The sequence below is a fragment of the Phyllobates terribilis genome, unplaced genomic scaffold, assembly GCF_046119375.1.
Source record: "Phyllobates terribilis strain yellow unplaced genomic scaffold, ASM4611937v1 Scaffold_3__8_contigs__length_932513732, whole genome shotgun sequence".
NCBI lineage: Eukaryota > Metazoa > Chordata > Amphibia > Anura > Dendrobatidae > Phyllobates > Phyllobates terribilis.
This window is the reverse complement of record NW_027362763.1, coordinates 862,375,299-862,390,145: the sequence shown is the minus strand read 5'-3', so window position 1 is coordinate 862,390,145 and position 14,847 is coordinate 862,375,299. Positions and strand designations below refer to the sequence as shown.

At 44.0% G+C, this 14,847-nt stretch overlaps 2 protein-coding genes across 2 annotated transcripts in view; both read right to left on the bottom strand.

Annotated features, from left to right (window-relative positions):
* GPATCH11 (G-patch domain containing 11) overlaps positions 1-424 on the bottom strand; it is a 48,777-nt gene extending 48,353 nt beyond the window's left edge. The window contains exon 1 of the mRNA XM_073672627.1: positions 261-424. Coding sequence (XP_073528728.1) covers positions 261-325 — 65 coding nt within the window. The 5' untranslated portion in view covers positions 326-424. The remainder of the gene's footprint in view (positions 1-260) is intronic.
* A 5,091-nt stretch (positions 425-5,515) lies between these two features.
* Positions 5,516-14,847, bottom strand: part of HEATR5B (HEAT repeat containing 5B) — a 67,345-nt gene continuing 58,013 nt past the window's right edge. The window contains exons 35-36 of the mRNA XM_073672625.1: positions 13,393-13,606; positions 5,516-10,451 (exon numbers count right to left, since the gene is read on the bottom strand). Of these exons, the coding sequence (XP_073528726.1) occupies positions 10,147-10,451; positions 13,393-13,606 (519 nt within the window). The 3' untranslated portion in view covers positions 5,516-10,146. The remainder of the gene's footprint in view (positions 10,452-13,392; positions 13,607-14,847) is intronic.

The window sequence follows — 14,847 nt, the reverse complement described above, 5'->3', positions numbered from 1 at the left end:
GTGGTCCCCAACACCAGTGCCTCCCATCCCCGCAGTGGACCCCAACACCAGTGCCTCCCATCCCCGCAGTGGACCCCAACACCAGTGCCTCCCATCCCCGCAGTGGACCCCAACACCAGTGCCTCCCATCCCCGCAGTGGTCCCCAACACCAGTATCTCCCCACAAGGGTCCTTAAGATTAGTATTGTACACAATGATCCCCAACACGGGAGAGAACCAGCACACAGCACACACAATAGCGGACACATCACACTACTTACAAGGAGCTGAGGAAGGCATCGGACATGTAATCCTCCTCCTCTTCTTCTTCCACGATATTACTCATTGTTGACAAAAAAAAAACTGTCTAACCCGTATACCGGAAGTGACCCGGAAATTTATTAAGGCTGCACCAGGTGTTCTGTTTGGATTTCCTTCCGACCGGAAGCAGCTTTCATATCCGCCATATTAACTATTGGCGCTGATTTGTGACGTCATGCCGGTCTGCCATTATCTTGCAAATAAAGTGATTTGTAAGATGCCTCCTGTCATGGTGGACCGGGTAACACTGTGTGCCCCGCTGACAGCACCGCCTGTTCCCGCTGCTCTCATCAGTATCACGTCTGACTAAGCACTGGGCACCCGTTCTCCTGGTCTCCTCACCCATGGGCGCTGTAAGAAGGAGCTGTGGGTCACCAGACAGGCTGGAGGCGTGTGCCAGGGGCTCAGCTACATTGGGGAAGGTGGCACCATAGGAGGCATGTGACTGCATGAGACGCCGGCTATCACAGCTCCCCACCAGCCATGTCAATGGGACTGCAGGCTCCATCAGACTGCGAGAATGGAAACCTACAGTATAGTGTCGCTATACTCAGAAAGGTCCAATCTATTAACTCCTTTCTGACATTGGAGGAACTGGTACGTCCACTGTCGGGTCTCCATGCATTATGTGGGCTCATTTTGATCACATAGTGAAAGCTGTATAAACAAATCCGAAAAGCAAAATGGAGGAATCGTGTGTTTTTTCTCACCTTTTCACCCCATTATTCAGTACAGTATAGGTAAACTGGATGATGTCATTAAAAACTACAGCTTATCCCACAAATAATCCCTCATACGGCTGTCGACAGAAAAATAATAAAAAAAAAACCAATAGCATAAAAAGAAAAAATGGCTCTGTCAGGACGACACCGGCGGGATCATACAATATCCCACCGCTGCCACCAATTTGTCAGGGATCCAACCCCACACACAGTCAGGAACGACACCGGGGAGATCGCGCAATATCTCACCGTGCCGTCACACTGTCCGTATTTCGTCCGGAGTCGCGAGCACGCGATCCAGACTACTCTCTACGTAGGTACCGGTAAGCGACCAGTGAGCATATGGCACAACACCCTGGGTTCCACAGCCTGGAAACCGTGTTTAACACCCTCTGTACGGTCACTGTCAGCTTCACGATAGCCCAATTATTAATACTCTCTGCCACCACCGGCCGAGTTTAAAATATAATACAGGCCTGGCCGGACGCCTGTGTTTTGGTAGCGTATATGGCTTCGGGGGAGGGAACGATTACAGAACAAAAGAAACAGAACTATTAAATGTTATATTTAATCCAAAAGGGAGGCAGTGTTTAAGAAAAATGTATACAAGGATGTTACAAAGGGGACATTAAAATACATAGGCAGTTACATAAAATAAACAGGGTAAAAAGAAGACAACTTGCTCTATACGATCGTGGAGACGATTCAATATAGGTGGAGGAGGGGCTCTCTGATTGGAATATGCTGTTATTGAACAGGACCCGTTGCTTATAATTCTTATTCCCCCCTGGCAATGAGTGCTCGTCTTCTCCATGGCTTCTCTTATACCTAAGGGGAGATCTGGCCACACGCCCCTTGTGGTGACATCATGTGGGCCAGTCTCCAGCCTGTACATTTTTATAAAAAACGCTGACTTCTGCGATAACTCATCGCTTGTTGATCGCAGAAGCTTGCAAACTACGCCATTTTTTCCCTTATAATTTTATCTTTATTTAGATATCACACATCACATAGCTGCAGTCTGCCATTCTGGTGTTTTTGCGCTGAAGCTCCCTGATTTTGGTTACAGCCCTGGAAAACTACCTACACATTCCTGGGCTGATTTGGTCACTTCACATATGGGTCCCGTTACTGTCGGACCTCTGGAACTCACAAGATTTCATATTTCATATCAGAGTCAGTGCGTCTAGAAATTTCCCTTTGAGGCTCGGGAAGCAGCTTCAACAGTTACACGCAAATTAGTGCAAGCCTGCGTTTTAATTACCTCCTGCGTCTTTCAGAGACAAAATGCTTACTTCCTAACGAAGTTATAGCACTCCTTGGCTGGTCGTGTTTGCATAAACTATTTACCAGGCGTGGGCTAATTGGGGCTTTTGTGCTGAGGAAAATGGGACAGCTCGGTGCTGACAAGTGGTGATAATTTGCATTAGACACTGTATGATTGTCATCTCTGGACAAACACTACAGCAGAGGGCATGGGAGAAGGGCTAATATTCTGTTAATCTCTCCCTGACATTAATATTTTATAGTATTCCTGACATCCTCCCCTCTTTGAGGTGGCATAAGGGGTGATTTACAGATCGCCCCTTGAGCCCACCTCCTGGCCCACCCTTCCTGCTGATCCGACAAGCCGCAGATCCACTTACCCACCAATCCGAGGGTCCAGCTTTCCGATCACCCTGACCGGTTTGGGATATATTTTCCCCACAACTCTGACAGGCTATGGGTACCTTCCTCCCAAACTCCTGACAAACAGGGGGACACACTTTCCTGTCACCTTGCCTGGCTTTGGGGCCTACCTTTTTACCTGCCATCTCTTTTACCTTGAGAGCTGTGCTCTCTAGGGGGGAGCTATGACCGGCCATGTCACAGTTCGTCGTGACACTGGTCGTCGGCACGGGACCACTTTCCCTATGATCCCCGTGTTTCTCCCCATCCTTCCACATCACCTCTGGAGCCGTGCTAGTCATGGGGCAGCTACCACTGACCATGTCACCATCTGGTGTGACACTGGGCACCTGCACGAGACGACCTGCTTCCTGGTGTCCGTGCCTGCTCCCCTTGCCCCTAGCACTTATACTGGCTCGCTTTAGGGGATCCTCAGCAGCATCACCCCGCGGAGTGAGGCGGCTGAGTTCCCCTTTACCACAACACACACTTTTATTAGACATCACATTCACATTTTTGACCGTGGCATTACATGACATATCAGATCTGGGAGGGTTGTCAGGAATGTATCGGGCAACCAACCGTCCCAGATCAGTTCCCAATAGCACATTAATGGTGAGATTCTCCGACACCCCCACTTCCCTTAACCCCCTCCCCGCACCCCAGTCCAGGAAAACTCGGGCCATCGGTATGGGACTGAGAACACCCCCAAACCCGGTGACAGTCAGGGTCTTCCCAGGAATGAGTTCCTCTGGTAACACAAACTCAAGGTGGATCAGGGTACGTTCTGCGCCAGTGTCCTTAAGGCCGACAGTAACTGTGTTTCCCACAGTAACGGGTTGTAAGTTCTCCCGGGCCCGGCCAACCGGCCCACCCACAAAAAGAATGGCTGCAGTAGGCCCTGGGGCCTCAGGTGTGGGGTTCATCTTCTGCCTCTCCGGGCAGACAAGGCTGATGTGACCCGTTTGGTCACAAGTATAACACTTACAGGATACAGGCCGGGTGCTGGAAGATGGGGCAGGACGCGCTGAGGGCCGGCTGGCTGGAACACTGGGGGTGGTCATCGGCTTACCCCCTTTCCAGCTAGCGGCGGCTGACTTCCGCACCTCTGGGGTGCGGTTGGCCTCATAGGTATCCGCAATCTGAGCTGCTTTGGTGGCTTCCTTCGGCTCCCGGTCAAGCACAAACTCTCTCACTTCCATTGGGCAAAGATGAAGAAACTCGTCCTTCACCATCAGATCCTTCAGGTCCTCGAAGGTGGTGACTGAAAGTCCTCGGATCCACTGCTCAAAGTTGGTTCTGAGCCCGTCTACCACATCACTGTAGGTGTCATGTGGTCCACGTTGGAGGGCTCTGAACTTTTTCCGGTAAACCTCCGGAGTCAGCTGGTACTTTTTTTTATCAGGGCCTGCTTGACGGCCTCAGTCTCCATCTTGTTCTCGAGGGAGGGAAGCGAACACCTCCAAGGCTTTTCCTCGGAGCCCTGGAGTTAAGTATCTTGCCCACTGGTCCTTGGGCAGCTAATACTGCCTGCAGGCCTTTTCAAAGCCTCGCAGAAATGTGTCCAAGTCCCCATCCTTTTCCATCACAGGGAAGTGCTCAGGACGTGGTTTAAAGCAGTTGGTGCTGTTGGACTCACGGGTCTGCGTCGAGGATGACTCCGTCGGGATCCGGGCTAGCTCCAGCTGGCGTTGTCGGTCAGCTTGGGCCTGGCGCTCAGCAGCCTCTCAGTCAGCTTGTCGCTCAGCTCTCAGCCTCTCGGTCAGCTTGGGCCTGGCGCTCAGCAGCCTCTCGGTCAGCTCGGGCCTGTTGCTCTGCTCGCTCCTGGAATTTCAGGATCAGCTGCAGTCGTCCGTCACGATCGTCTGCATCGAGCTGCTCCAAGGCCATCTGCAGGTGGGGGTCCACACTACCCTGGTTGCGGGTATGGCTGGTAATCACAGGCGGGACCCCTGCAGCAGCGCCTTGGCTGGCCGCCCCATCATCAGGGCTCTGCTGTCGGATGGGCTCTGCATCACCTTGCAGCAGTTCAGCAATCATTTGGACCTTGGTTTTGCCCATGGGGTCAATCTGCCTCAGCTCACAGAGAGCGATGATAGTGGTCTTCACCTGCTGGTGATACCAGTTCTCTCCACGTGTAGCCATTATTGCCAAATAAAAGATAGGACAGAAAAACAAGAGAAGGGTGGGATGCAACTGCTACACGTATAGTAATGTCCCAGATAAAAAAAAATATTGAAACACTGAACCTGATTTCTTAAAACTTTGCACAGAATTCTCGCAAGAGCCGTGCAAGTTTTCAGTGACAGGAATGATTGCTCAATCCAGCCACTGATGTTCTGTAATATCCCGCCGTTTGCCACCAATTGTCAGGACGACACCGGCGGGATCATACAATATCCCACCGCTGCTACCAATTTGTCAGGAACGACACCGGCAGGATCACACAATATCCCACCGCTGCCACCAATTTGTCAGGGATTCCACCCCACACACACAGTCAGGACATCGGGGAGATCACACAATATCTCACCGTGCCGTCACGCTGTCCATATTTCGTCTGGAGTCGCGATCCAGACTACTCTCTACGTAGGTACCGATAAGCGACCAGTGAGCATATGGCACAACACCCTGGGTTCCACAGCCTGGAAACAGTGTTTAACACCCTCCGTATGGTCACTGTCAGCTTCACGATAGCCCAATTATTAATACTCTCTGCCACCACCGGCCGAGTTTAAAATATAATACAGGCCTGGCCGGATGCCTGCGATTTGGTAGCGTATATGGCTTCGGGGGAGGGAACGATTACAGAACAAAAGAAACAGTACTATTAAATTTTATATTTAATCCAAAAGGGAGGCAGTGTTTAGGAAAAATATATACAAGGATGTTACAAAGGGGACATTAAAATACATAGGCAGTTACATAAAATAAACAGGGTAAAAAGACAACTTACTCTATACGATCGTGGAGACTATTCAATATAGGTGGAGGAGGGGCTCTCTGATTGGAATATGCTGTTATTGAACAGGACCCGTTGCTTATAATTCTTATTCCCCCCTGGCAATAAGTGCTCGTCTTCTCCATGGGTTGTCTTATACCTAAGGGGAGATCTGGCCACACGCCCCTTGTGGTGACATCATTGTGGGCCGGTCTCCAGCCTGTACATTTTTATTAAAAACGCTGACTTCTGCGATAACTCATCGCTCGTTGATCGCAGAAGCTTGCAAACTACGCCATTTTTTCCCTTATGATTTTATCTTTATTTAGATATCACACATCACATAGCTGCAGTCTGCCATTCTGGTGTTTTTGCGCTGCAGCTCCCTGATTTTGGTTACAGCCCTGGAAAACTACCTACACATTCCTGGGCTGATTTGGTCACTACACATATGAGTCCCGTTACTGTCGGACCTCTGGAACTCACAAGATTTCATATTTCATATCGGAGTCAGTGCATCTAGAAATTTCCCTTTGAGGCTCGGGAAGCAGCTTCAACAGTTACACGCAAATTAGTGCAAGCCTGCGTTTTAATTACCTCCTGCGTCTTTCAGAGACAAAATGCTTACTTCCTAACGAAGTTATAACACTCCTTGGCTGGCCGTGTTTGCATAAACTATTTACCAGGCGTGGGCTAATTGGAGCTTTTGTGCTGAGGAAAATGGGACAGCTCGGTGCTGACAAGTGGTGATAATTTGCATTAGACACTGTATGATTGTCATCTCTGGACAAACACTACAGCAGAGGGCATGGGAGAAGGGCTAATATTCTGTTAATCTCTCCCTGACATTACTATTTTATAATATTCCTGACAGGCTCCAACAAGAAAGGATTAAGTAGGTAGTTACTAATAAAGTAGTGAGTATCATGCCATGAATATTTTACGCTCCTTTGTTTCTTTTCCATTATTGGTGGTGGTCTGGGAGAATAAAGGGGTTACAGTGTGTTAATTTAAATAGGTTCAAAATTCGGTTGTAATTAATTTAATAATAGATTTTTTATAGGGGTCAGAAGGCCATATTTGTAACACAGAACTCTAGATTACCCCTTCTCCCGGAACAAGATAGGAATGCTGGCTGTCTGTTGCTGCCACTAGAGGGAGCTTTGCTGCATTCTGGTCGATACGGCTCCTATTGAAGTCGCCACCTAGTGGCAGCTGATGAGACATAATATATCAGATATCACAATGGAATTGTAACCTGGGTGAAAATGTAAGGCCATCACAGACCCTCCAGTAAGTATTACTGGGTAGACAGAAGCTATGCCAGGCAGGTGTAAACCTGGATTCTATATTATTTTTTTGTGGGTGGGTAGGGGGGTATAGTATGCACAAGTCTATGGAGCCGTTGTGTGTATTAATAATCTTACTGTGGAACCTACCGATTATTGCTGCAGGTGTTAAGTGATATCCATGTGTCATCCAATGAGGTGTGGACCCATCTGATCATGACTCCACAGAACAATTTCAGAAACGACAACATCTCACACTACAGATGTACACAGTGAACACCGGATGCCTGGCTCATGCTTGTTTTATTTGCACTTTGTTGCTTGATACAGAAAGTTACAGTAAAACCGTGTGATGAACAGCACAATTGTCACATATTCATGATATCTGCAGCTCATGCTCTTCTTCTGTATCCTCAGTGTTGTGCTCAAGGGATTTTATTCCTCCTTATAAAGACAAAATGAAGATTCTAAGATGTTTCCTTCTTTACATAAACAGTAAACGAAGAATACGCACCCTATAAGAAGCAAGTTCCTAAAGCACTGCGGGTATACTAGAACATGTGGCCTGTTCCAACAGCGTTACGATGGAGAGTATACGGACATTGGTTTCCTGCTCGGCCTCTATAAGCATGGGTGTTTTGCTAGATAAAAACAGTAACATTTTCCGTATTGGATGGAATAGTTCTATTATATCCGTCTACATGGGAGAAAACTGCGCCTCTTGTGTGAATTTAGGGAACATAAAACCGGTTTGGTGCACTTATCTATTGATTGTTAGAAGGGATTGTCCAACTTTAATAAAAGAAGCTATACTTCTTCACAAGCACGGGTGCTCGGGTGGTCTCCACCCTGCCAGGAAGTGATGAAGTCTCGTTCTTTGGTCACCAGACAGTGGAGGCCTGTGTTTGGCTGCAGTGGTCAGATGACAGAGGAACACCGAGTATCGAGGGTGCTCGAGTGACATGATCGAGTGTGGCTATTAGCAACAAAACATACAGGGATTGCCTGCCATACACAGATAATCTCCGCATGTTTTGTGGTGGTCTAAGAGCCGCGAAAAATGTGAAGAGTGCTGAAACCAATCAGTGAGCTCTGTGGCTTCCGCTATCTTCTTGGGTAGCGCTGCTAAGTTTACTGATTGGCTGCAGTGCTGTTGACATGAAGTCAACGCTGCAGAAATGAACAGACACTGGGAGCAGCGGCATAGACTAAGCACTGAATCCAGGGAGAGAGAGTAAAACAGATATTGTTTTATTAAAAGCCAAGCATTTTCTGAAAACCCCTTTAAATGTTTATTACAACTAGGAATACTGTCATGGGTACTTTATAAATATTGCTGGATTGAAGAAGAGGAGATATCTTTATGTTGGAGTTAACCAGAATACAGTAAGTGGAAGGTTTAGTGTTAAGTCGTGTCCATAGTATGTCATCTGTGCATAAACTCTGAAATTAAACATATACGTTTTATATCTACAGTGGACATGAAAGCTGAAAATATATTTTAAAATTAATTCAGTTTTCAAACTTACAGTAATCGAAAGTTCCTAACAAAAATCCATCATACAAAGTAAAATAACTAATCACACGTGATAGAAGTAACCAAGAGCTGGTAATGATGCGTCCTACATTCAGAGTGTAACAGATAAAAGTTAATGCATTCAATCCAGAATGACCTGTCACTTAGTCCCCAGGTCTCCTAAAAAGTGCCATCTAAATAACCACTAATCCTTACTTTTTACATGAGATGTTCAGATTTATTCATTTATAATAAAAACAGCAATGTGCAGTCGTACGCAGCCTCTATAGGCAGTATAGCATTGTGTAGGCCGGCCAGTATCATTATACTGATTAAATATAAGCCTCAGGTGACTGCTGTAATTTCATATTCCCAATAGTCCCATCACCAAACCTATAGGACCCACAATGATCCTAAAAATGACCTTATTGAAGTAACGGATGGCGATTGCAGTACCCTGCATAGCCAGAAGTGACGCTGTGCAGGTAAAGCCCAGGCCAGCGATGCACCAGCACTGCAGCCCCTCATTCTCAGAATAGGGTAAAGTGATGGTAACATATATTCTAGCGATAGAACAGCCCTTCAATGCATGGCATTTGCTCATTGCTCCATATTCACTCTCATGGTAAAGTGTAGGAAGAAATAACTTATTGCACCCTAATAAACTTATCTAGTCATACCCTGGCCAAACACATTACATAGCTGTCAACCGACTGATCGTCTGTCAACTATCCCTCCCGACTTCCCCATACACAGGGGGAGCCAACTTTTATGGTGGCCTTTATCCATCATATATTCAATAGATGCGTCACAAAACAAGGTGCATGTCTAAAGCTGCACGGTGGTGTTATGGGAAAAGCCAAAAATCCAAGGACCATGAAGAGAAGGTGCAGGTCTGAACTTCTGGACCCAAACCAATTTAATTTTCTGACACAATTAGGGCAGGATTTCCTCTTATAGGACTTGTCGTCATTAGACATGGATAGGACAGAAACAGTCAGCATGACTTGCATGCAGATTTTGCTGCAGATTTCACTATTGCAAATCGTGACGTCCATAATATACGTTGGCATGCTGTGCATAGGAAATCTGCACTGCAGGTCAATGTCCATGTGGATTTTTTCATGCAGTGTGCATGAGATTTGGTAAAACCCCAGAAAATAAGGACATCAAATCTGAAACATATCCATACTACTCTAAATGTGTCTCCCCATGAAAATATAATGGTATAACCACAGGATATGACCTAAATATAGTGATAGGTGGTGTTCCACCTCTTAAGACTTCCAAATATGGGGAAAACGTGGACCACACTTGCTGCAACATCCAGGCAAAGATGGAATCGAGAGATGTAAGGGAAAGGATGTCTCTCTCCATTCTCCTCTATGGGAGGTTCGGAAATGGCAGAACCACTTTACTATTGAGCTGTACCGCAATAATTAATGTCTTTTAAGTGGATCCGTATGGTAAAAAGCATAAATATCCCATGAGTGAGGCACCCTCAGAATGCCCTTCTGGGGACGTCGGTCATTGATGCCACCCTCTTCTATGCCATCCTTGCACTAATGGAAACAAGTAGGGGACAATTAGAATAGAGGTTACATTTTTTCATTAAAATTTTAAAACCATTTGACCACTTTTCTGCTGATGGAAAAAAACATCCTCGCTCCTGGGGAATTAGCATTACTCTTGTTCACAAGGGAAACTTGGTCAGAAAAAGCTGGTCTTCAGTTTGATGGTGGGAGCAGTCTGGATGGTGGGAGCAGGCTGGCGAGAGGCAGCCTTGGCTTTGCTTGCTTGGTTAGCTCTGATGGCAGTTTCTAGCCGGGCCTTCAGTTCGGGAGCAGCCCCCATTACAGTCTTAAAGGCATGTGGATAAAGAGGCCCAATACGCATCAAGTCCTGCAGTGCAAACTCATGGAGATCTTTGGAGGAGGGGGATGCAGAGCTAAATGTGTTCACATCAAGCAAGTAAGAAATTAACGTAGGAACAAGAAGAGCAAGAAGCTGGACCCCTGGAAGGAAAAGTAATAAAAAAAAATCATTAGAAACAAAGCCAATAAAATCAAAGCTAGCCATACATGTTAGATCAAAGTTGTTAATGATTCATAAACTAGTTAATGAACATTGGTCTGGAAAAATAATAGTTAACTTGATACATGCATACACATTTTAGTTTATATTGGCCATTAGCTGCTAGAAACAGCCAAGCATGCTAGATTTTACCAGCCACCGTTCTGATCTAATGGGAGATTTCGGGGTGCCATCTTGGAATCTGGGTGGGGGGGGGTCTCAGCAATGAGTGAGTTATCACCTATCCTGTGGATAGGTAATAACTTGCTCATAGCAATGAGTTTTTGCAATGGTTTAGATCAGTTTTCATTGACCCGTCCCAGTGCTGTCCATAGAGTAGAATGGATGTATTCACACATCCGTTAAGATCACACTCGGATCCATGCGTGTCCTTTTCTGATCTAATTTGCAAATCAGACTTAGTAGTTCAAGTCTATGGGGATCCTTGAGATACAGATACGAAGGGGAACCTCAAAAAACAAGAATTACCTATTTGCATTTTTTTAATTCAAGATAACCTCTTGAAAACCTTAATCCCCTTCAATATCCTGTCCATTAGATGATATACACTTGTCCCAACAGTTTTTCCACTGTTGAAAACATTACTCATATCCTTCTGAAATAATGCTGGTAAGTGCCTCCAGCTATTTTTTCTCATCCTCTTCTACGTCCTGATAACGCTTTCCCTTCAGGTTTTTCTTCATTCTTGGGAATAAGAAAAAGTTGCAGGGGGCTAGGATTTCCCAAGAAAGAAGAAAAACCTAAAGGGAAAGTGTTTTCAGATGTAGAAGAGGTTAAGAAAAAATAGCTGGAGGCACTTACCAGCATTAGTTCAGAAGAATATGAAAAATGTTTAGAACAATGGAAAAACCGTTGGGACAAGTGTATATACCTAATGGACAGTATATTGAAGGGGATTAAGGTTTTCAATATGTTATCTTGAATAAAAAAAAAATGTAAATAAGTAATTCTCATTTTTTGGAGTTCCCCCTCATATATATGGGAAGGCTTCCAATTTGCTTCATTTCTGCTTCCGAGTCAGGGATCTGTGGCTTCGTGATAAACTTGAGAAAAAACACTTGACCTTCCAAAGTTTTTTTTTAATGACTTTGAAGCAGCCGCACCTAGTCAGCGAAAAAGAAGGAAGCAATTAGGATGACAGTGGAGAAAAAAAAATTGGTCCGTATCTCTCGGATGATAATCATGCAGCCTAAGGAAGATCTGTAATTCAGGTGAAAAGTGTCCAGTTTTTGCTTTTATTTTACCCGCGCTGCTTACCTCTGGTTTTATTTTTTGTTATATTTTTTCCATACGGTTCCAGAGATACAGGACTTTTAATTAGTGCTAACTTTTATGGTCTTTATAAGGGGAAGCGGCTCACAGGGTAATAATGCAGGGCAGCCTAATGAAATGTCTCTTTTGTAAAGATGATAAAAAGGAGCACTAAAGGGAATCTGCCACCAAATTTTTGCTATGGAATCTGAGAGCAGCATGATGTAGGGGCAGAGAGCCAAATTCCATCGATGTGTCATTTACGGGACTCCTTGCTGTAGTTTTGATGGAATCACTGTTTTTTTTCTGCTGTAGATGCAGCAGTGCTCAGAATGCTGAGCTGTGTATAATCTTGCCAACACCCCTGATTGTCAGAAAACTGCCAATCAGTGGGTTACACAGATTAGCTGGACTGCCTAGCGCGTGACACCTTGTCTTGCAGTGATAATCTCTTGCAGATAAATCATTGATTGTATTGAAACTACAAGTGATACATCCCTGAAATCAGGATCTCTGCCCCTACATTATGCTGCTCTCAGATTAAATAGCAAAAACCTGCTGACAGATTCAGTTTAAAGACAGGGCCAATTTTGACCTTGGTGATTGAACAGCTATATTTTTTTTTTATCATCACATTCCAGGAGCCGTAATTTTTTTTGTCTATGTAGCTGTATGAGGGCTTGTTTGTTTGCTGGATAAGTGGTATTTGTCTATGGCACCATTTTGGGGTACATACAGCTTAATAATTAACTCTCGTTAACTATTCATATAGTTTTATGTTACATTACTTGTGTACAATAATAAATACTCTGAAAAAAAAAAAAAATCATTCCTTTATATTTCATCATAATCTGAAAGATAAATAACTTTTAAATCTGTCCATCAATGGATCTTATATTGTGTATAATGTTACTACTTTGACACAAAAGAAATAAAAAAATAAAAAAACACATTTTACTTTGTCATTTTGTGACCCACAAGTTCTGAAATTTTTCCATAGACAAAGTTGTGTGAAGGCTTTTTTTAGCAGAACTGTAGTTTCTACTAGTGCCATTTTTTGGTTTATATGAATCCTTGATCACTTTTTATTTAATTTTTTTGTGTTAAATAATGCATATTATACTATAGTTTTAAAATACGGGTCACCACGGATGCGACAATACCAAATATATCTCTTTGTGGGGCATTTGTTTTTTTCCAGGTAAACCATTTTTATTGGAAAAACTGGGAATTTAGGCAGTTTTTATATATATATTTTTTTCCTTTAAAAACTATTGACATTTTTTTTTTATAATATTTATAAGTCCCCCAAGGGGACTTTAACAAGCAATTCTTTGGTCGCACTTGTGTTATGAATTGAATTACCTCACTAATAGTGCTTTCCTATGCCATGATATAATAATCATCAGTATCAGACAGACATGTGGGACATATTTTAGGCCTCCATTTGCCATAGCAACCCATATGCACCCCACGATCTCGCTCAGGACTGACAGATGAAGCATTCTCCCTCTGTTAAACGCCCCATGTGATGTGGTCACTATTAACGAAAATAGAGGGAGAACCATCCACTTTTTCATCATTTTTTAATAAATAAAATGATTTACTCACGGTTTTTCTCTTCTCCCAAAGAGACCAATCTTTCCAGGACCTTTATCCCTTCCTGAACTGCCAGCAGCTCAGAACTGTTGTTTGGTCTCTTCTTTTCAACAGCTTTCAGATTCTCCACCATGATGGGCGCCAGAGCATGAATGTACGGAGTAGAAATAGCTCGATTGGAATGCTGAAAAACTGATAGAAGGAGCTGATAACTTTTAGCCTGAACCTGGGAAATAGAAAGCACAAACGTATTAAATTTACTATAGCTTTAATGTATACAAAGTAAAACACTAAGGAGTAGATGTACTGACTGTGTTAGAGCATCTGGCTCGCTCGATGTAAGCCCATTGTAGGTAGGCTCAATGTATAAATCAGCTGGTGTGTTCTGTACTTTTCCTAGTGGTGGTGCAGGGTATTGCAGTGCTTGTTTCATTCACTTGAATAGTGCAGGCAAGTAAGACTCGGCGTGTAAGCCAATGTAAGCACTGAAGAGCCTGCAGCGCTCAAATGGCAGATCGGCCTACCACCACCGGTCTTAATTTAACAGGCTGGGTAACCGCTTCAAACTAGGCCATATGTATCCATTTTTTACATGTGATATAGCTTTTTTATTTTTTTATGTTATTAAAGTCATTTTTGCATCTTGTGTGTCATAGATAGGACTTTTATTTTTTTTTTAGAATTTTTTACACACAATATTTGTCACAAAGTAAAAACAATTAATTTTTCAAGTTTAAATTAAAAAAATGTAATCACTTTAAAAAGGAACTTTAAAAGGTGACTTGTAAAAAAAACATTATATACCTGCAGAAATAGTGGTAATCTGCAGGTTAAAGTTTTAAAGGGAATCTGTTAGTAGGATCAACCCTCTTAAGCCATCTATATGGGCATGTAGGTCGTAGGAAGCTGAATAAAGTGACACCTTGATATCTGTGATCTGATGTCTTATTCCAGAGAAATCCATGTTATTATTATATGTTAATGAGCTCTTCCAGGCTCTGGGTGGGGAGGAGGCTGCCCGGAAGATAGCTCTGCCTCCATAGCTTATTATACATGAAGGGGAGTTACCAGTGTGATGTGTGATGGCCGCTCTCCTGATCTCACTGCAGAACTGTGTGTGATTATACCTGACACATCTGCAGGCTCCTCTCAGCTTCCATCTCACAGGCAGAGAGGGCTGTAATATTGTTACAATACAGCAGAGCTCAGAGAGCTGCAAAAAATGTGTTTGTTATGAGACAAAGTTCAGTTTTACTGATCTGTGTTAGTTACTTGTCTCACACTGGTGACACCTTCTTTTTATTAAAATAATCTCTGGAGGCAGATTCTCATGCGGATCAGCGTCCGGCCCATAGTCCTGAACAGTTTATTTACATATAAAAAAATGTGGATTTCTCTGCAATGAGACATTGGATCGCAGCTATCAGGGTATCATTTTATTCAGCTTCCTATGACCTATATGCCCAT